The following is a 20,844-nucleotide window of genomic DNA, read 5'->3' as shown; positions in this document are numbered from 1 at the left end:
ATGGCCCTCGGACGACACATTGACGTGGACAAGCTCATGGGCGAGTGCAAGGACCACCGCGCCTACAAGCACAGCCATGAGGAGTGAGTGGCGCGTGGCTGTGGCAGCGAGCAGAGGCGCTGACCCATCGATGCAGAGTCGACATGGTCGACATCCCGTACGCGAGCCGCTACGACCACAAGCAGGAGGTGCCGCGCTACCGCATGCCCCAGGACGGTGTCGGTGCCGACGTCGTCTACCAGATCCTCCACGACGAGCTCATGCTCGACGGCAACCCGAACATGAACCTGGCGTCGTTTGTGAGTCGCGCGGCGACGTGGGCCGATACTGACAGCCTACAGGTCCACACCTGGGTCCCGCCCCAGTGCGAGAAGCTCATGATGGAGAACCTCAACAAGAACCTCGTCGACCAGGACGAGTACCCGGCCGCGCAGGACATTCACGACCGCTGCATCTCGATGATCTCGCACCTGTGGCACTCGCCCGCCGGCTCGTCGATCGGCACGGCGACGACCGGCTCGTCCGAGGCCATCATGCTCGGCGGCCTCGCCCTCAAGCGCAAGTGGCAGGAGCGCATGAAGAAGGCCGGCAAGGACATCCACAACCCCGGCCCCAACATTGTCATGGGCGCCGAGGCCCAGGTCGCGCTCGAGAAGTTTGCCCGCTACTTTGAGGTCGAGGGCCGCCTCGTCCCGGTCACCAAGGAGGTGGGTGGCAGCCAGCAGGCCGCAGCTAGCAGGCAGCGCTGACAGGACAGAGCAACTACGTCATGGACCCCAAGGAGGCCATCAAGTGCGTCGACGAGAACACGATCGGCATCTTTGTCATCCTCGGCTCGACCTACACCGGCGTGTTTGAGAACGTCCAGGAGATGTCCGACCTCCTCGACGAGTACGAGAAGAAGACTGGCGTCAGCATCCCCATCCACGTCGACGGCGCATCGGGCGGCTTTGTCGCTCCGTTTGCGTACCCCGACTACGTGTGGGACTTTAAGATCCCCCGTGTGCACTCGATCAACGCCAGTGGACACAAGTACGGCCTCTCGACCGTCGGTGTGGGATGGATCATCTGGCGCACCCCCGACCACCTCCCCAAGGACCTCATCTTCGAGCTCCACTACCTCGGCGAGACAGACTACTCGTTCAACCTCAACTTTAGTCGTCCCGCGCATCCGATCCTGTCGCAGATGTTCAACTGTGGGTGCTGCTGTAGACTCGTGGGGAAATAGCTGCTGACCTCACCGCCAGTCCTCAACCTCGGCTTCGAGGGATACCGCAGAGTCAACCACAACGACCTCGCCAAGGCGCGTATCCTCTCGCGTGCGCTCGAGGGCTCGGGCTACTTCACCATCCTGTCCAACGTCCACATTCCCAAGGCCGTCGGCGAGCGCGGAAACTGGGGCGACGGCGACGCAGAGTACTACATGGAGGGCCTGCCCGTCGTCTCGTTCCGCTTCACCGACGAGTTCAGGAAGCAGAACCCCAACCTGCAGCAGTCGTGGACCCAGAGCCAGCTGCGCAACTATGGCTGGATTGTGCCCAAGTGAGCTGGCGACACCGGAAGCTGGTTTCTGAAGCTGACACACCAGCTACCCCCTCCCGCCCGCGTGCGAGGACGTTGAGATCCTTCGCGTCGTCATCCGCGAGTCGTTCTCGGGCGACCTGTTGCGCAAGCTCGTCGAGGACATCCTCGCTACGTGAGTAGGCCCCGCTGGGGTGCCCGGGGCACCGCTGACGCCGCCGCAGCACCGAGAGCCTCCTCAAGGACCAGGGCCCGTCGTACCAGATGTCCCATGGTGCCGGCAAGCCCAAGTCCAAGGCCAAGCACTCGGAGCTGGACAAGAAGGCCATTGCGGTAGGTACGCGGCGTGCGGCACGACTGACGTGAACAGGGCAACCACAATTCCAACGCCAATGTGTGTTAGTGACAGTGGTAGAAAGGAAGAGATTTCTATAGTGAATACATTCATTTGATGTGTATCGAGTGCCCCCCTGCATGCACACGTTGAGCTGCGCGTCGTGCTATCGTCCGTCGCTTGTCCGTCTCTCCTCTCTCATTCATTCTTTGCGTCCTCTTGTCTCGTCGATACCTGTCGATCCCCAAACTCCATCACGTGATCTACATTAGCCGGCACTTGCGGACCGGTCAGTCAACGCGTCGACCGCCGTGCTCGTCGCGCCGACATTCCCTCCAGTTGCCGACGCCGAGCAACGACCACCCACTCGCAACACAATGGTCGCTCCGAGGACCTCGGGGCTCACAGAGGCGCAGGTGCACGCGTACCATCTCGGCCTGCTCGGCGCGAACGGGGGCGCGGAGGTGCCTGCTGGGCCTTCCTCGGCCGCTCCGCCTGGTGAGTGCCTTCTCCTCCTCCTGCCCTCGCCGCGGTCTTACTCACTACGCAGCACCGCAGCACCCGAAGGGCACCCTCTCACGCCGCAAGCGCCCGCGCTCGCTCGGCGCACTGGCTGCGCATGCGCCGCGGAGCGGTGAGCCAGCTATGAAGCCCTCCCTGAATTTGAATTCTGACAGCGCACTGCAGATGACGACGCCGGCGGTGATCACCTCGGCGAGGGCCTCGGTGGGGACGACACGGCGGCGACAACGACGCGCAAGCGCCGGGCTATTGCCGAGGGCACCGAGGTACCTTCCGCAGCATCCCGCGTCGTCGTCGAGATACCCCTCGGCGTGCGCCGAGTCAGCCGGCGTGCGTCACCGGACCCCCTGGCGATCGAGCCACGGCGGCGGTCTGGCCTGGGGCTTGCGACGAGCCGCTCGTCGCGCCGCTCTACATGGCACGCCGCGGCGGCCGATACGCCCGACTTGTCGCCTGCGCCGGCTGCCTCGGCGACGGCGGGACGAAAAGCACCGCGCCTGTCTGACTTTGCGGTGCACGTCTTCCACCTGCAGACCCTTAGCGCCGGGATTGGCGGCACTGGCGTCCAAGGCGATGCGATAGTCGCTGCGAGCGATATCGCGATATCGCCCACGTCGGCAGCAAGCCACGGAGGGAATAGCAACGGCGGTCTCTTGGCGACCGATACCGCTGTGCACACGACCACGGCGGTCACGCACGTCGGGACAGGCGCACAGGACGATCACCCGGGGAATGGCTTGGCAGCCACCGCCGCCGCTCCATCGACGCTATCGCCCAACAGGCGTATCACGGAAGCCGACGTTCACTCGTTCCACCTATCTACCGGGATGACACCTCCACCCGTGCGCGGGACTGCCAAGACTGCAGTGCAAGTTTTACCCCGCGTCCCCAGTGGCAGCGGATCGTCAACAACCAACGTGGCGGATAATCTCAATGATGCGTCTTCCCGTGCACGTTCCAGGCGCATTAAACGTGGGCCAGTGTCACCGCTCACGTCGTCGAGCAGCCACCGGCGATCGTCGGCCGGTGCACGCGGTACTGCAGGCGACTCCCCAGTGCGCGTGCCCATCTCATCGACACTATCGACACCACGCGAGACGACTAGCTCCAACCGTGCACCGGGACCGAGGCACGATACCACCGCCGCACCGCAGCCGCCGCGCGGATTCTCTGAGGCAGAGGTATTTTTGTACCACCAAACCCATCCCTTGATACTCGCTCATCGAGTGGAGGCAAGGGGAGCCGGGGTGGGGGCGGGGGCGGTGGAGCTGCTGCAGCATTTCAGTCGCTCCTCGTCTGCGGCCGTTTCTGACGTCATCCCGAGCTCCCCTACTACAGATTTTACGTTCCTCGTGCCATCCTCCCCACCCTCCCCATCAACCTCTGTGCACTCGTCGCAAAATGTTCATCTGCGACAAGGGTTTTCGTTGCTCAAGCGACTAGTAAATAATAGTACACCGGTGATTCGACGCCAAGATGACGACGAGCCGCGCGGGCCACGTTGGGTGGTGAACACGCCAAGGTAAAAAAGATAAGCCAGAGCCCTCCGACCCACCTTTACCCTCACGGCCCGGCCCCCGGCTTATGGGCTGGATGTAATGCACATACGTACGTGATACGACGCCGAGGTGTGGAGCATAGCTCGTGCGCGCAGGCGGCAAGAGAAAAAAAAAGGTGGAGTGCCTGCCAAGTACCGCAGGCTTGGCGCTGCGGCAACTGGTGAGAGGCGGCATGTGGGGCTGGAGCCGCCACACCTGGGTCATGATGGCTCAGGGGCCGGATCACTACTGCCAAGTGGGGCCAAGAAACCGCTCTTGGTCTTGTATGGTGGTGCCCACACGTTTGCGACAAGGTGCGCAAGCTCGGAGCCTTGGCTTCTTGGCCCTTGCTGCGTACGCCTACAAGGGGCAGGGGTACACCCAGTTGGGTGACATGTCGCCATGGTGCATGGTGGAGAGGGGCTGGGGCACGACGAGCCGGTATAAAAGGTTGCAGCTCCGCCCCACCATGTTCTGTTTCTTCCCAACGCCCTATCATGTCTCTGGAGAAGCACGCCTCAGACTCGACACAAGTGAACCACCAGAAGGAGGAGCTGCCAAAGAGCGGCAGTTCGGACATGACTGCCGTTGTCGCCGTTGGCGCCGGCAAGGTCCTCACCTTCTCCCCGCACACCGCACTCCCCGGCAAGGTCCTCGAGGCGCTCGATGTCGACGCCCAGGTCGGTCTCAGCGAGGAGGAGGCCGCGCGCCGCCTCGAGACGTACGGCCCCAACCGCATCAAGCCGCCTCCCAAGCCGTCTCTCATCAAGATTTGCGCGCGCCAGGTCGCAAACGCAATGACCCTTATTCTGAGTAAGTCGCTGCGGAGCCGTTTCACACAGCCAGCCACTGACGCTGCGCGCAGTCGCGTGTATGGCCGTTTCGTTCGGTACGCTCGACTGGATCTCGGGTGGTGTCATCGCCGCGCTTATCATCCTCAACATTACCGTCGGTACCATCACCGAGTGGGAGGCCGAGAAGACGGTCGCCTCGCTCGAGTCGGTCGGCGCTCCTATCGCCACGGTCGTCCGCCACTCGTCCACCCAGACCATCACCAAGCAGATCGCCGTCGACGAGGTCGTCCCCGGTGACATTATCCAGGTTAAGAACGGTGACATTATCCCTGCCGACGGCCGCGTCCTCGACGGCGTTAGCAACCTCGAATGCGACGAAGCATTCCTCACCGGCGAGTCGCTCCCCGTCGCCAAGCAGTCCGAGCCCGTCGACGAGGAGAACTGCCCCGTCGGCGACCGCGTCTCCATGGTCTTCTCGGGCGCCCAGGTCACCAAGGGCCGCTCCTTCGCCGTCGTCACTGCCACCGGAATGGAGACCGAGATCGGCACCATCGCCAAGGCCCTCCAGACCAAGGCCGCCCGCACCGAGACTGGCTGGGCTGCGTTTGTGCGCAAGACCAAGGTCGCCCTCGGTCTTGCCGACACGACCCCGCTCCAGATCAAGCTCAACTCGCTCGCCTACATCCTGCTCATTGCCTCGCTCGTCATTGCCGTCGTCGTCGTCGCCTCCACCGGCTTCAAGAACGTCCCCATGACCATGGCCACGTACGCCGTCGCCGCCGCCGTCTCGATCCTCCCCGCCTCGCTCATCGCCGTCGTGTCCCTCACGCTCGCCCGCGCGTCCACCGACCTCGCCAAGCGTCACGCTCTCGTGCGCCGCATGGACGCCATCGAGGCTCTTGCCGGTGTCGCCAACGTCTGCTCGGACAAGACTGGTACCCTTACCGTCGGCCGCATGGTCGTCCGCAAGGCCTGGGTCCCCGTCCTCGACGCCCGCGAGTCGGCTACCGCCCCCACTGAGACTACCCGTGGACAGACGTACTCCTTCGAGACTGGCTCCGACCCCTTCTACCCCCGCGGCGAGATTACCCCCGACACTGCGCCCCTCATCCCCAGCGGCACCTTTGCGATCGCCGACCGCTCGGGCCCCGACTCTTCCGACGACGACCTTGCCCCCATCGAGCCCTCGACCATGGAGGAGTCGCTCCGCGACCTCGCCATCTGCGCCGGTCTCTGCAACCAGGCTACGCTCACCCGCCCCACTGAGGACGAGGGCTGGGAGGCCAACGGTGACCCCACCGAGATTGCCCTCCAGGTCGCCGCCCACAAGCTCGGTTTCGGCAAGCCCTACCTCACTGGAACGGCTGCTCACAGCAAGAAGTGCGAGAAGGACAAGAAGGCCGACCCCATGGGCCGCCGTGCGTCGCTTGTCCGTGCCGAGCCCATCAACGGCCACTACGAGCAGATTGTCGAGCACCCCTTCGACTCGACCATCAAGCGCATGTCGATCGCCTACCGCTTTGTTCCCCACACTGGCATGCCCCCCAAGATCCTCTGTCTCCTCAAGGGCGCCGTCGAGCGTGTCATCGACTGCTGCTCGACTGTCCGTGACCAGCCCATGACCGACGGTGCCAAGGCCGACATTATGAAGAAGGTCGACGCCCTTGCCTCGCACGGTCTCCGTGTCCTCGCTCTCTGCGGCAAGTACGCCCCCATGGACGCCGAGGAGGCCATCAAGACCACGCCCCGTGAGGAGTTTGAGCAGAACTTTGCCTTCCTCGGTCTCGTCGGTATCTTTGACCCTCCCCGCAAGGAGTCGCCCGGTGCCGTTGCCGACTGCCACCGTGCTGGTATCACCCCCCGCATGCTTACGGGTGACCACCCTTCGACTGCTACTGCCATTGCCCTCCAGATCGGTATCCTCGACAAGACCTACTCCAAGTCGGCTGTTATGACTGGCCAGCAGTTTGACGCCCTTACCGATGCCGAGGTCGACGCGCTCGACGACCTCCCGCTCGTCGTTGCTCGCTGTGCCCCCGAGACCAAGGTCCGCATGGTCGACGCCATCCACCGCCGCAAGGAGACGACTGTCATGACTGGTGACGGTGTCAACGACTCGCCTGCTCTCAAGCGCGCCGACGTCGGTGTCGCCATGGGTACTGGTTCCGACGTCGCCAAGCAGGCCGCCCGTATCGTGCTTACCGACGACAACTTCGCCTCGGCCATCCGCGCCATCCGCAAGGGTCGCTCGGTGTTCAAGAACCTGTCCAAGTTCCTGCTCTACCTTCTGTCCGGCAACGTTGCTGAAATCATTGTCCTCATGATCGGTCTCGCCTTCAAGGACGAGAACGGCCAGTCCGTCTTCCCCATGTCGCCGGTCGCTGCCCTTTGGATCAACACGCTCGCTGCCGGCCCGCCCGCCATGGCTCTTGGTCTCGAGCCCACGGCCACCGACGCCATGGACCTGCCCCCGACCACGTTCCAGCGCATCTTCACCCTCGAGTTCTACGTCGACCTCCTCTTCTACGGCGTTGTCATCGGCTCGGTCTCGCTCGTCAACTTTGTCATTGTCCTCTGGGGCTACTTCCCCGGAGACCTCGGCAAGGAGTGCAACGAGCGCCACTCGCCCGAGTGTGACCCCGTCTTCCTGGCCCGTTCGACCTGCTTTGCCACGCTTGTCATCATCCTCATGATCCACTCGCTTGAGTGCAAGCACACGTACAACTCGATGTTCCGCACCAACATGCGCGACAACAAGGTTCTCCTCTGGTGTGTCGTCGTCCTGACCCTCTCGACCTTCCCCGTCGTCTACATCCCCGTCATCAACGACAAGGTCTTCCTCATGGGCTCGCTCAAGTGGGAGTGGGGCATTGTCTTTGGCATGATCCTCGTCTACCTTGGTGCCACCGAGGCGTACAAGTGGGGCAAGCGCATCTACGCCCGCCGCCACCTCGTCAAGCCCAAGCACGACCCGTACGACAAGACGCTCGGCATGGAGAAGACGATCGACTACCGCGACCAGGTCTAAGGGGTTACCGACTGTCTCGCACCACACGTTGTACCACCCTCTCTGCATCAGAAAACCACCACAACCACAACTATAACAACACGACAACGTGCTCCGGGACACTATTCATCCTCCAATATCTTTAGAAACCGCAAGTCTATCAAAGACACATCAGGCGTGAGAGCCGCCAACAGGTGCTGGCTATACTGCGCCCCGCACGTGTAGATTGTAGCGCGCAGACTGCATGCATCAGAAGTCAAGACAAGGGACAGGAGCAGGTGTGTCGTGTGCCCGCAGCACTCACTCCCGCCCTCGCTTGCGAAGATACCAAGTAGTGGGTCGTGATTGGTGTGGGGAAGTGGCATCACGCACGAGACTTGGCAGAGATAGGCAGGCGCGAGGGGGTGACGTAGGTGGTGCTTGGCGCCGGCCGGGTGCAGCCCTTGGCGTAGATAGGGGCGGGGCGGGCGGGGGCTTGGCGCGGGCAGGCCAGCGGGCCGTGGCCATAGTGCGTATCGAACGATGGGCGAGGCGGCGGCGGCGTGCGGGCGGGCGGGCGGGGGACGGCGTCGAAACGACGGCGAAGGTCGGCAGGGTGCGCCGAGCATTCCAGGCCGGCGAGGCCAAGCGCGAGATGTCGGTGGGTGGGGTGGAGCACGGCCGGATCACGGTCCGGTGAGTGTGGGGGAGTGCCTGCCCCAAGAGCGAGGCGCGAGGTGCCCCAGCCCCTACGAGCAGGCAGTGTGTGGAGCGTGGTGTGTGCAGACGCGGGCGCGTGCGAGAGGCAACAGGCAGCACGCACGGCGCTGGACCTGGCGAGGGCGACGGCGACGGTGGTGGCACACGACATGGCGAGCAGAGTGGCATCGGATCAGACCGGTGATATCGGGCGAGGTCGATCTTGCCGGATTTTACACCACCGGGTCGTGGGTGGTGCTCAAGGCGAGCGCGATCGTGCGCTCTTGCTACAACACACTCATCATGACAGCGGCAGCGGCGACAGCGACGACAGAGCCAGACGAGTTCGACGTGCGCGACTACATCCAGGAGTACGCCGACGCCAAGCGGCTGACCCCGAGCCGGGCGGACGAGCTGCTCGAGGCCGCGCTCAAGGCCGAGCAGCCCGCGCCGCCTGATCCAGACGTGAGTGGGGGCACTCTCGTCGTCGCGAGTCCGAATCTGTGGACGAGACGCGGCGCGGCGAACCCAAGCCTAACGCCTGTTGACACCCGCTGACACCCACCCCAGGCATGCTGCGGCTCGTCGTGCTGCCCGTGCGTGCAGGACCTGTGGAGGGAGGAGGTGGCCGTGTGGAAGGCGGTGCGGGTGGAGAAGAAGGCGTAGGAGCTCGCGCGCAGGCGAGCGAGTGAGCCAGCCGGCTCGCGCAGTGGCGAGGACGGCGCGGCGGAGCCACGGCGTGTTGTACATAGTGAGTGACGGGCCTGGACGCGCTGACGGCAGGAGCATTGCATTGATGTAGATGGGTTGCTGGGTACCGGCGCTGTGTTGTGCGCTGCGTCGCGCCCCGCAGCACCTGTCTTGGGCTTGATCGCGCGACGAGTCGAGCGCCTTGTGGCCGGCTGGCCAGGGATGCACCGTAGACGCCGGTGGAGGTCGGCCAGCTGACCCAGAGCGGAGCTCTTCCGACGACCACCCCAACGTCAGCACCGCGCCATCGCTCACTACCATGACCCTCCCCTCCCCCGTACGGAGCTCGCTGCCCCGGCGCCTCTCGACGAGCGCGCGCGCGACCTCGTCGCTCCTGCGCCCCCCGCCCACCGAGCGCGTCCTCCCCACAGCCCCGGAGTGGGCGTACGGCCCCACGCCACGCGCGGTCCCGCTCCGCAAGCCGCCCAACTTCGCCCCCGCAGTGCAGCGCTACTCTGCGCTCCTGCCCGACACCTGCGACGAGCTCGTCATCGCCCAGTTCGGCGTGCAGGCGCGCGACGCGGCCTCGCTCTCTTCCTCCGCCTTCGCGGCCTGGGCCGGGCACGCCCTCACGCTCCCCTCTGCGCCCAGCACGTCGGACCACGCGCGCTTCGTCGACGCGCAGGGCTACACGCACCACGTGCTCACGGGCTACTGGTTGGCGGGGTTCGACGCCTTCCGCGCGGCCACGGAGGCGTGGTGGGCCGCGCCCGAGCGGCTGGCCGCTGGCGAGCCGGGGGTTTATCGCGAGGTCGTGCGCGTCCCGCCCGAGCGCTTCGAGAGCATCTACTGGCTCGACTACCCCGGCGGGCTGAGCGCTGACGCTGGGGTGACGCTCTACCCGACCCCGTATTGCGGGTACTATGGCGCGATGCGGGACCGGCTGGTCGTGGACGATGTGTTGGAAGGCGCGCCGGTCGCGAGGGGGCCAGGGCCAGCGCGTGGCAGGTGGCGGGTGACGCCGGCGCACAACACGGCCGTGATTCGCACGGCGCATACCTGGAGCGCGATGGACGCGGCCCAGAAGGCCGACTACGACGCAAAGCTCGCGCCCCCCCTCGCGAGGGGCATGCAGTTCCTCGAGGAGCACCCGGATGCGTGCTTGTCGCTGCGGTGGGCGACGAGCACGGACGCGCTCGGCGAGCCAGTGCAGGAGAAGCACGCGACCGGGTACTTTGCGTCCCTGGGTCAGATGGAGCACTGGAGCGAGCGCCACCGCACCCACGCCGCAATCTTCTCTGCCGCTGTGGGCCGGTACAAGTTTTACGGGGAGAAGAACCAGCTGAGGACGTGGCACGAGGTGGCTGTGCTGCCTGGCGACAGGGAGCAGCTGTTCGAGTATGTCGGGTGCCATGCGGGCACGGGGCTGCTGCCGTACTTTGAGGCGCAGGGCGAGGCGGCATAGTGTGGGCGGGTGTGACTGTATGTGTGCGACCGGCAGTCGTGTGCGACTTGGATTCCATGTATGATGCAAGATGAATGACTACAGTGATAGTGTACAAGCGCCAGCCGACGCCATTCTAGTTCTAGTTTCTACACGCGGCCGTGACGAGCGGAGTGGCACAGCCCTCCAGTCCTCGCCGGCCGCTCGTTTAGTCGTCGCCGTCAAACCCACGACGCTGCAGCGTAAACAGCTCGTGATACTTGCCCCCCAGCGCCATCAGCTCCGCGTGCGTACCATACTCGATGATCCGCCCCTCCGCCACAAACGCAATCTTGTCCGCCCGGCGCACAGTGCTGAACCGGTGCGAGATGAAGATGGTCGTGCAACGGTGGCCCTCGCGCTGCGACAGCGAGTGGATGCGGTCAAATAGGTCGGCCTCAGCACGCGGGTCCAGCGCAGACGACGGTTCGTCAAACACGACCAGGTCAGCGCTGTCAGCGCGCATGAACGCGCGGGCAAGCGCAACACGCTGCCACTGGCCACCCGAAAGCGACATGCCGTCGTCGTCCTCGTCCTCCTTCTCCCCCTCGCTGTTCTCCTCCTCCTTGACCTCCGCGTCGTCGTCCACATCGCCAGCGTTGATGTCCTTGTTGTGCTCGGCAGGGTGGGCCCACGGGTTGAGACGCTTGTCAAGCGATCCGGCCTTCTCGAGAACGGGCTCAGCACCCCCTCGAGCAATGGCCGCCTTGATCGCCTCGTCGTCGCCGAGCCGCCCAACGTCGCCAATGGCAACGTTCCCACGAACGCTGAACTGGTACTTGTTGAAGTCCTGGAAAATCGCGCTGGTCCTCGCGTGCAGCGTTGACGGAATGTAGTCCTCGAGGGGAATGCCGTTGACAAGGAGCTCGCCAGAGTGCTGGTGCATGCCCATGAGTGCCTTGACGAGCGTCGTCTTGCCGCCACCGTTGAACCCAACAATGGCAAGCGCCTCGCCCGGGTTGATGGTCAGGTTGATATCGTGCAGCGTCGGTTTGTCGGCGCCGGGGTACGTGAACGACAGGTTCCTCGCCTCTAGCTTCATTCCCTGGCGGTCACGGTGCGCCTTGTAGTCGATCGTTGGCATGTTGTGCGTCTGCATGTCGAGGAGAGCGCAGAACGAGCTAAACCACCACGTAGCGTCCCAGATGTCCCGGTAGGTAAGGGACAGCTGGTGCACCTGGCTGAAGAGCGCCACGGCGGTAGCCTGGTGGAGGTTGATCGCACCAAGCGACAGGCTGGTGACGACAGCCTTGGTGGCAAGCAGCACGTACACCGTGTTGGTGAGGGTGAGGTTGATAACCGACATGTTGAGCACGGCTGACTTGAACGAGTATTCCTTCTGAAGCTCGTGCAGGTCCATCGCCCTCTTCGCTGTGTCCCACTGCTCAAGGATCCAGTCCTGGAAGCCGAAGAGGATGAGCTCCTGCTTGAAGTCGACATCGGTGACGACCTCGTTCATGGCCTCGCGGGTGCGGATAGCGTTGACGTAGTCAGGGTCGTTCCACAAGTCGCGGGGCTGCGAGTTGAAGATGTTGGGGAAGAAGCCGAGGACGGTCGGGATAAGGGCCATGCCCATGATGACGAGCGTGCCGTACGAGTTGGACGACTTGACCGTACGGTACATGAGGTATGACTCGGTGCCGACGGCGATGATACCGGAGAGAAGACGGCCGAGACCCTTGAACCAGCTCATGGGGCCGCCGCCGCTGCCGCTCGACCACGAGTACTCGAGGCCAGCGAAGATGCCGGCCTCGAACATGAGAGCCGTGTGGATGGGGTCACTGAGCTGGGGAATCGTCTCGTGGAGCCTGATGGCGATGTACGTGCGTTCCATGTGGTACGAGACATAGTCCTGCGGGGTTAGCCTGAGCAGAGCACCGTATAACCCACCGTCAGAATCTGTTCATTGCGCTGGAAGAAGGTAGACGAGAGATTGTCGAGGAGCGTCAGCCCGATGACAGTGGCCGCGGCGCCAGCAGCGACCGGCCAAGCAACGGGGTTGCCCTTGAGACTCTGCTCGACGAGCTCGAGGATCCGGCAGTTTGCCCACAGCCTGTGGCGTCAGCGCCGGCCCTCTTCGCCCCCCCCCCCTCCTTTCTCATCACTTACCTCGCAGCGGGGCCTACACCCTCGAGGATGCGCCAGAGGAGGTGCACGCCGAGGCGGGGGAGCATGCGCCTGTGCTCTGGCGCGAAGACGACCTTGCAGCGGGGCGCGCAGGCGCGCACGAGGTCGGCCGCGAGCGCGTAGTTGGCGAGCGTGTGGGGGCGCTGGCGGCCCTTTGAGCGGAACGTGTCGGGGCGCACCTCGCGGCTCTGGAGCCAGAGGCGCGCGGTCAAAGGCAGCGCGGCGTACTTGTCCGGCAGGGTGATGGCGCCGAAGCGCGGCGCCTGGGGCGGGCGGTGGGCCGACGACAGCGACACGCGGTGCGCGCCGCCGTACGCGCTCACCCTTGGGATGAGGGGCGACGCCGCGCGCGGGGGCGACGGCGTGGCCGGGGGCGAGGGGGGGAGAGGGGGGACGGTGAGGGCAGCATCGCGGCCCTCGGTGAGGAGCATTGTGCGGTGTGCGCGAGGGGAGAGGTGAGTTGGGAAGAGAAGAGAGGGAGGGAGGAGCGGCCCGGCGCTTAAATGTTGAGACTTTTTGGGTGGCAAAGTGGGGCAACTGGGTCAGTGATGGTCGACTAACCCGCCGTCACTGGCGCCACGGATCCGAAGGGATGCATCCCGTGGCTGTTTTGTCTCAACCTGACTCGGGACAATGGCCAGCAGCGAGTCGCGAGTCGTCGTTTGGATCGGGAACGGGCATGCATGCAGTGCACAAGTGCAGAGCGGCACCTCGAGTCGGGCGGCATCAGCCAACCAGCAGTCCTCGTCGCTGCATCGCTTTGTGCCACCCTTCTGCCGCCGGCTCCTTCGCCCTGAGCAAGTCGCGTCACCACTGTCATCGGCGTCCTGAGCATCAACGAGACGCAAGCGGGCATGACACCGACTCGGTCAGCGGCTTCATGTCTTGCTTCTCTCAATCGAGATATCGAGCCGGAAGCGAGTGTCGGTGCGAGATCGCCTCGACTCTGTGCCACTCGTCCACCGCGACGGCCCCTCCCTCACCCACACCCATCCCTCACCCATACCCGCCCACAGTCTCCACAACAATGCATACACGCCTCACGCCTGCCTACCCCGTAAATGGCGACGCAACCCGCCGTGGCGTCGCGCTCGCGCTCATGCTCTGTGGCCGCGAGCGCGCGCTCCCGCGGCGGAACAGGCCGCCGCCGCTGCCCGGCTGCTTGACCTTGGCCGCGTTCGAGATGAGCTCGGATATCATGCCGTTGCTGGATGTCAGCGTTGCCCCTCAGCACAACCCACTAGGTATCTGCGTCCTGCTTCTGCGCGTCCTTGAGCTGGAGGAACCACGCGAGCAGCGTGCTCCCGTCGGCCGTGTGCCGCTCGAGCTCGGCCTCGAGCGCGCGCAGCCTCGCCAGCGGCATGATGCTCAGCGCGTCCTCGTCGAGCCCGCACAGCTCCTCGGCGCGCGGCACGTCGACGATCGGCCGCTCCCCGAGCCCGTACTTGCTGCGCTCGGCGTCGCCGTTCGTGTGCGGCGCCGCGCTCGCCGGCGCGCTCCCCCCGTAGCTATCCCTCGCCTTGGCCTTTCCGCTGTTCCCGCCAGCACTGGCCGGCTCGCGCGAAGACGACCGCCGCGGCATCTCGCCCATTCCCTTGGTGCTGATGTGCAGGGGAGGAAGCGCGGCCAGCCGGTGAGAGTCGACCTCGTCGAGGTTGACGGGCACGCCCATGGCGATGAGGTGGTCCCGCCGCACCCTGGACCGCGTCCAGTCGAGCGGCTTAAGTATCGGCGCGGTCGTGAGCTTTGCGTAGGATACGCGGCTGGGGCGTCAGTGGAGCGAGCTGGAGCCATCGCCGATCCACTCACCTCGACTCGGCAACGAGCACCTGGTGCAGCTCGTCGACGTCGCGCATCGGCTCGTCGGTGAACGCGTCGGCGTCGGGCGCGAGCGGGCCCAGGACGGCCGAGATGCGCTGGAGCAGCTCGCGGCGCGGCGGCACCGGGCGGAGGGAGAGCGCCGACTGGCGTGGGCGTGAGCGCGTCGTCTCCACCAGACCACCAAGCACTACTCACCCACGACTCGACCGCTGGCGCTGGCGCCGCCTGTGGCTCCACGAAGCCCCCCTCAAACTCCTGCACGTCGCCAAAGTCGCCGAACCCGTCGTCGTCGCCGAAGCCGGCGTCAAACGCCGCCGTGCTCGGCCCCGCGGCCGACGCGCTAAAGTCGTCAAAGTCGTCGAACCCGTCGTCGTCGAACCCGCGGGCCGCGGGGGGCGGGGCGAGCGCAGTGCTAGCGTACGGGTCTGGTTCTGCCGCAAAGCCGGCGTCGTCGTCGGGGAAGGCATCCGCGTCGGCGTCGTCGGCGGCGGGTGTTGGTGCCGGCTCGGATGGCGGCTCGGGTTCTGGCGCTGGCGTCTCGTCGGCCTCGTGTGCTGGCCCATCGTCGACAGCCGGGGGTCGTGTCTCCTCCTCCACCTCCACCTCCTCCTCTTCATGCTCCTCCAGCCCCTCCTCGGTGGCCTTGGCCGGCGCACTTGCCGCGGCCACCGGCGGCGCGCTCAGACCGCTCCCCTCCCCCTCGTCCTTGGACACCGACTTGCGCGGCGGCGTCGCCGGCGTGTCGGCCCACGGGTCGTCGTCCATGGTGTAGTAGTGTGTCGCAGCTGCAGGCGTCGCAAAGTACGGTGTGGTGGGAGATGGCGACGGGAGCGACCAGGTGCTGACCGACCAGCTGTTCCAGATCGACCGCCGGCGCGACATTGTGAGCTGGGCGGGCGGCGGGTGATCGCGTGGCACGTGGCACGGCGGCGCGTGGCAAACCTTGTTCTGGGGTGCGTTTCGGCGCCGCGACTGTCGACTCGGCGGGCTGCGGGCTCTCGATACAACGAGTGCTGACTTGATGCATGGCTCACGATATGGCATGGGCCACGAGCGTCGACCGCTTGGGCCGGCGAGCTCGTGCACTGCGGCGAAATGCAGCGAAACTGGGCGAAACTGCACCATCCTGCGCTGCTCCATCGTTCGCTTGCTCCACCAGCCCGCTTCTTCTAACATTACATGCAATGAATCCTACAAACAAGCTATGAGAACCCTGCTGCCCAGTGACCCCGCGCCTAGTCTATACGGATGTCTTTTGTTTAACCCTCGCGAGCGACGTCCTCGACGGCGGCCGTGAAGATCTTGAGCGCCTGAGCCATCTCCTCCTGGGTGATGACAAGAGGGGGGATGAAGCGGATAGTGTCAAAGCACGAGGTCGTGAGGAGGAGAAGGCCGTTGTCGTGGCACTTCTTCTGGATGCGCTTGCCAATGTCCTTGGGGATGGCAGTGCCGGCAGGGAGGCCCTTGGTGGTGAGCGAGTCGGCCTCGGTGCGGAACTCGACGGCAACCATCAGGCCCTGGCCGCGGATGTCGGCGACGAGGTGGCCAGTCTTGGGCGAGTCGCGGATGGCGTAGAGCGTGTCAAAGAGCTCCTTGGAGCGGGCGTTGACGTTGTCGAGGATGGGCTGGGTCCTGAAGACCTCGGCGACAGCGACGGCGGCAGCGCACGAGACGGCGTTACCGGCGTAGGTGCCACCGATCGAGCCAACCTCCTGCTTCTCCATGAGCTCCTTGCGCGAGGCGACACCCGAGAGGGGGTAGCCGTTGGCCAGACCCTTGGCGAAGACGAGGACGTCGGGCTTGAAGCCGGGGACGTGCTCGGCGGCGAACATCTTGCCGGTACGGCCAAAGCCCGACTGCACCTCGTCGAGGACAAGGAGGATGCCGTGCTTGTCGCAGAACTCGCGGAGGTACTTGAGCCAGGCGGCAGGAGCCGGGACGTAGCCACCCTCGCCAATGACGGGCTCAATGAAGAGCGCGGCAACGTCGGTGGGGGCGGTCTGGGTCTTGATGAGGAGCTCGAGCTGGTAGATGGCGAGGCGGACGAGCTCGTCCTCGGGGGTCGAGGGGTCGACGCCGAGCGAGTGCCAGTAGGGGAAGGGGGTGGCGTAGACACCGTTCATGGTGGGGCCAGTGTGCTGGGTGTAGATGGGCTTGGAGCGGGTGATGCCCGAGGCGCCGTGCGTGCGGCCGTGGTACGACCCGACCATGGCGATCACATTGTTGCGGTTCGTGGCGCGCTTGACGAGCTTGAGCGCCATCTCGATGGCCTCGGATCCCGAGTTCCAGAAGAAGAACGTGTCGAGCGACTCGTGGGGCATGATGGGGCGGAGAGCCTCGACGAGCTGGAGGTAGGGGAGCGAGAAACCGATCGAGCACTGGACGTGCGAGACCTGCTGGGCCTGGTGGATGACGGCGGCAGTGACAGCGGGGTGCGAGCTGCAGCGGGTCAGCTCGTGTCTGGCAGCCTCACGCTCTCAACTCACTGTCCGAGGTTGGTGACTCCGATGCCAGCGTTGAAGTCGATAAACTCGGCGCCGGTCTCGTCCCAGACCTTGGAGCCCTTGCCCTTGACAATGATGTGGTCATGGAGGCGCGAGAGGGCGGGCGTGACGTGCTTGCGCTGCTCGGTGAGGAGCTGGGTGAGGTTTGCGTCGGCGACGGGCATGGCGGGAGGCGGGGGAGGGGGCGTGTTGTGAGTAGCGGTAGCTGGGTGGATCGAGGCGAGGCCACGGGCGGTGGGGCGGGCGGAGCGGAGGGCACGGGATGCGAACATGGCTGTTGTTGTTGGGGGGGTGGGGTCGTTTATATAGACGTTGGGGGGTTGGAGCTAGCTTGCGGCGTCGTCGGCGGTCGTTGAGGCGAGAAAACGCAGGATCAGGCAGGTGTCGAGTGCCGCCCGCCCGTCTTATGCGTCGGATACGTGTTTGGCCGTGGGGTCGGAGGTGCCGCGGTGGGTGCGACGTGCAGAGATTACGAGGTGGCAGCTGGAAAGGTCAGATTTGGATCCAGAAAGGTCAGATATTGCCAGGTGGCGTAATTGGCAACGGATAATCTCAGAGACCGCGTTCAGGCGGCAACGTCACTGGCGAGGAGGCAGCAAGCCAGAGTGTGGAGCACCAGCCAGCCAGCCAGGGGGAGGAGAAGTGCGGCTGGCAGCGGCAAGCAAGGCAAGGCCGGCACGCAGCGGCCGACCCCCGACAGCACCTGGAATGGCTGCCCTGGTGCTTCTACCCCGTGCTTCTGCTATTGGGCGGCTGTCGGCAGCAGCCTGGCGCTTGGGGCGCTTAGCCCCACTGTCTGGGTGAGAAAAAGGTCAGATAGTGGGACGGCGCCGCGGCACGCCCAGTGGCCAGTGGCGTCGGCTTTGACCTTGGTTGGAGCTGCGACTCGCTTACGTCGCTTTGACCTTTGGGTCGTCGTTTGACTTTGACCTGGCCGTGGATCATTTTGACTTCGGGTTCATTCCAGCTCTCGTTTAACGGCCGCGGACCGTCGGAAGCAATGATAAGCATAATGACGTGGATCGACCACATGGTGGCCACGCTACTCCCACGCATGATTACGTATTACACTTATCCGCCCTATCTCACATGACCCGCCTGGTGCCGAGAGCCGAAGCCGTGTGGGGCCCTTGGCAGTGTGGTGCGCCGGCCGGAGCCATGACATCTCTGTCGCGGAGCATGTACCAAGTGACCACACGAACGAGCACCAACAGTCACCACTGCGACAGCCCGCCCGCAAGGCCCATGTAAAGTCGCCCGCTCGCATCGTCAACTTTTGACAGCACACCCTCACCACTCAAGCAACATGTCTCGCATCGCCGCAGCCCGTATGCTCGCCGGCCGCCGCGTCGCCGCCGCTGCCACGCCGCGCGCCGCGCGCCTCCTCACGACCGCGACCGCGTCGGCGCCCTCGCTCCGCGCATCTCCCGCGATGATCGCGTCGAGCTCACGCCTGCCGATGCACGCCCGCGCGTTCCACGCGTCCCGCCCCGCACCCGTCTTCCACTTCACCCTGCACGACATTGGCGAGGGCATCACAGAGGTCGAGATCATCCGCTGGGACGTCAAGGTCGGCGACCGCGTCGACGAGTTTGACAACCTCTGCGAGGTGCAGTCGGACAAGAGTGTGTGAGTGGAGCGCAAGGCCGACAGGGGCGGGGCTGACGGACACAAGCGTCGAGATCACGTCGCCACACGCAGGCATCATCACAAAGGTCAACGCCGAGCCGGGCCAGATTGTCAAGGTCGGCCAGACGCTGTGCGAGATTGACAGGGGAGACGGCGCCGGTGCGGACGAGGCTGCTCCCGAGCCCGAGGCCGCTGCCCCACCCTCGCCCGCGCCCGCGCCCCCATCTCCCCCGCCCGCACCGGCTGCTCCTGCTGCCCCTGCTGCCCCCGCTGCCCCCGCTGCCCCCGCTGCCCCCGCTGCCCCCGCAGCCCCCGCTGCCCCCTCCGAGCCCGCCAAGCGCAAGGGCAGGCCGCACCCGCTCGCCGACGCCGAGACGGCCGTCCGCTTCGAGGGCGAGGCCGGCATCCTGCCCGCTGCGCCGCTGGCGCGCGGCGAGATCCCCGACTTTGTCGAGGCGCGCCGCGCCGGCGGCGGTGAGGGCGCCAAGCGCATCGTCAAGGCATCCCCCGCCGTGCGCGCGCTCGCCGCCCGCCTCGGCGTCGACCTCAACACTGTGCGTCCCACGGGACCCAGCAACCGCGTGGTCAAGGAGGACGTTGAGGGTGCCGCTGCGGGCCCTGCCACCCCTGCTGCCCCTGCTCCGGCCCCCGCCGCCCCCAAGGCCGCGGCCCCCAAGGCTGCTGCCCCCGCGCCTCGCGCTGCGCCGTCGGCCGACCGCGGACAGGAGACGGAGCGCATGGAGATGGGCCGCACCCGCAAGGTCATGTACCGCGCCATGGGCAGCCAGGGCGACGTGCCGCACTTTGGCTACGTGCACTCGCTCGACCTGACCAACCTCCTGCCGCTGATGAAGGCGGCCAACGCCAAGGAGGCTGCCAGCAAGAACTACGTCGCGTCCGACATACCCACGTCGCTCATCCACGCCGCGCCCCTCCCGGAGCGCACCAAGACGTCGGTGCTGCCCTTCCTCGTCAAGGCGCTGTCCCTCGCGCTCGAGGAGCACCCGATCATGCGCGCGCGCGTCAAGGAGAACGGCGACGGCGACCGCTGGCTCGAGGTTGCGCGCGACGCGGCGATCGGTATCGCCGTGTCCGACCCCAAGATGGGCCTCCTCACGCCCTCGCTCCCGCCCGTCGACCCGGCCGCGCCCGTGTCGGCGATCAACGACGCGCTGGCCGCGCTCCGCGCGTCGCCCGCCAAGCCGGGCCCCGCGCCCAACATTACGCTGTCGAGCGTCGGCCCGCTCGGCGAGGCGCGTAGCGCCATGCCGGTGCTGCCGCCGGGCGGCGGCGTGGCCATCGCGGCCATTGGCCGTGCGGCGTGGGAGATGGAGTGGGCGCTCCGCGACGGCGCGGGCAAGAGCGTGTGGACGCTCGACCCCGAGGCCGTGGCCAAGGCCGGGCCAAAGGCCGTGCTCCGCTGCACGGTCGGCTGGAGCGGCGACCACCGCGTGCTCGAGGGCGCCGAGCTCATCTCGTTCACCGAGACGTGGAAGCGGTACGTCGAGGAGCCGTGGCGCTGGCTCGAGGTGTAGTGTAGCAGCGGGAGCAAGAGCATCGTTTGTATAGGCTTGTACAATGCATGATTACAGTTGGGCGTGTGTGGGGGTGTGGCGGGTGGCAGATAGGGTGTGGCAGGGTGGCAGGGCGGGTCGGTCACCTGCGCCAATCACGCGACGGGGAAAGGGCGACGGGGTAGAGTCTGCAACGGTGGTGCACAGGACATGGTACTGTAGCATGCACAGCGGGTTGGAACACAACATCAGCTGCACCACAGGGGTGACTTATGGGTGTGCACGACAAGTTCTGGCGTTGGAGTTTGGCTGTGGGAGCACGCCTGCAGCCCACCTCGGCCCACCTCGGCGTGGGCTCCGGCGTGCCCCGGCGTGCTGCGGCACGCTGCGGCACCCTCGTGTTGTGTGCGACTCGTGCAGCTCGCGCCGCGCCGCGGGTTTGCTCCGACACGCAGGATGACGCCGCCTGGTCCGAGGGCCGCATGCCCGTACCTCTGCACGCGGTCTGTGCGGCCTGCCCTGTTCCTGCCCCTGCGGCTGATAAGTTTTGCGCGGTGCTGACCTCGCCGAGGGTGCTGCCCGGTGCCAGTGAGGAAGGCTCCCGGGCGTCAGTGTGGATGACACGCGGCGGCATCGACAACCCGCGTCGACGGCCGAGATCGGCGCCGTGTAGGCTGACGGA

General features: G+C 65.7%; 9 protein-coding genes across 9 annotated transcripts; 6 read left to right on the top strand and 3 right to left on the bottom strand.

Moving 5' to 3' along the window:
- On the top strand, positions 1-1,924 carry GAD1 (glutamate decarboxylase gad1; the record flags this gene model as incomplete). Its single annotated transcript, XM_069355167.1, has 8 exons — positions 1-83; positions 137-299; positions 342-707; positions 758-1,196; positions 1,248-1,542; positions 1,589-1,696; positions 1,746-1,854; positions 1,892-1,924. The coding sequence occupies 8 exons, from the start codon at positions 1-3 to the stop codon at positions 1,922-1,924; spliced, it is 1,596 nt and encodes a 531-aa protein (XP_069207238.1).
- Positions 1,925-2,232: 308 nt separating this feature from the next.
- Q8F55_006714 (uncharacterized protein) lies at positions 2,233-2,918 on the top strand (the record flags this gene model as incomplete). Its single annotated transcript, XM_069355166.1, has 4 exons — positions 2,233-2,353; positions 2,406-2,489; positions 2,543-2,707; positions 2,911-2,918. The coding sequence occupies 4 exons, from the start codon at positions 2,233-2,235 to the stop codon at positions 2,916-2,918; spliced, it is 378 nt and encodes a 125-aa protein (XP_069207237.1).
- Positions 2,919-4,412: 1,494 nt separating this feature from the next.
- Positions 4,413-7,737, top strand: Q8F55_006713 (uncharacterized protein; the record flags this gene model as incomplete). Its single annotated transcript, XM_069355165.1, has 2 exons — positions 4,413-4,728; positions 4,781-7,737. 2 exons carry the CDS (start codon positions 4,413-4,415, stop codon positions 7,735-7,737), a joined length of 3,273 nt encoding a protein of 1,090 aa, XP_069207236.1.
- A 960-nt stretch (positions 7,738-8,697) lies between these two features.
- On the top strand, positions 8,698-9,060 carry Q8F55_006712 (uncharacterized protein; the record flags this gene model as incomplete). The annotated part of the gene is made up of 2 exons (XM_069355164.1): positions 8,698-8,859; positions 8,965-9,060. The coding sequence occupies 2 exons, from the start codon at positions 8,698-8,700 to the stop codon at positions 9,058-9,060; spliced, it is 258 nt and encodes an 85-aa protein (XP_069207235.1).
- A 343-nt stretch (positions 9,061-9,403) lies between these two features.
- On the top strand, positions 9,404-10,549 carry Q8F55_006711 (uncharacterized protein; the record flags this gene model as incomplete). The annotated part of the gene is made up of 1 exon (XM_069355163.1): positions 9,404-10,549. One exon carries the CDS (start codon positions 9,404-9,406, stop codon positions 10,547-10,549), a length of 1,146 nt encoding a protein of 381 aa, XP_069207234.1.
- A 187-nt stretch (positions 10,550-10,736) lies between these two features.
- On the bottom strand, positions 10,737-13,125 carry Q8F55_006710 (uncharacterized protein; the record flags this gene model as incomplete). The annotated part of the gene is made up of 3 exons (XM_069355162.1): positions 10,737-12,419; positions 12,458-12,620; positions 12,677-13,125. 3 exons carry the CDS (start codon positions 13,123-13,125, stop codon positions 10,737-10,739), a joined length of 2,295 nt encoding a protein of 764 aa, XP_069207233.1.
- Positions 13,126-13,934: 809 nt separating this feature from the next.
- Positions 13,935-15,397, bottom strand: Q8F55_006709 (uncharacterized protein; the record flags this gene model as incomplete). Its single annotated transcript, XM_069355161.1, has 3 exons — positions 13,935-14,457; positions 14,504-14,658; positions 14,711-15,397. 3 exons carry the CDS (start codon positions 15,395-15,397, stop codon positions 13,935-13,937), a joined length of 1,365 nt encoding a protein of 454 aa, XP_069207232.1.
- A 377-nt stretch (positions 15,398-15,774) lies between these two features.
- On the bottom strand, positions 15,775-17,183 carry Q8F55_006708 (uncharacterized protein; the record flags this gene model as incomplete). Its single annotated transcript, XM_069355160.1, has 2 exons — positions 15,775-16,954; positions 17,002-17,183. 2 exons carry the CDS (start codon positions 17,181-17,183, stop codon positions 15,775-15,777), a joined length of 1,362 nt encoding a protein of 453 aa, XP_069207231.1.
- A 1,142-nt stretch (positions 17,184-18,325) lies between these two features.
- Q8F55_006707 (uncharacterized protein) lies at positions 18,326-20,183 on the top strand (the record flags this gene model as incomplete). Its single annotated transcript, XM_069355159.1, has 2 exons — positions 18,326-18,648; positions 18,695-20,183. 2 exons carry the CDS (start codon positions 18,326-18,328, stop codon positions 20,181-20,183), a joined length of 1,812 nt encoding a protein of 603 aa, XP_069207230.1.
- Positions 20,184-20,844: the final 661 nt, after the last annotated feature.

The sequence above is a fragment of the Vanrija albida genome (genome assembly GCF_041260175.1).
Source record: "Vanrija albida strain AlHP1 chromosome Unknown contig_5, whole genome shotgun sequence".
Taxonomy (NCBI): domain Eukaryota; kingdom Fungi; phylum Basidiomycota; class Tremellomycetes; order Trichosporonales; family Trichosporonaceae; genus Vanrija; species Vanrija albida.
This window is presented reverse-complemented; position numbering and strand designations above follow the sequence as displayed.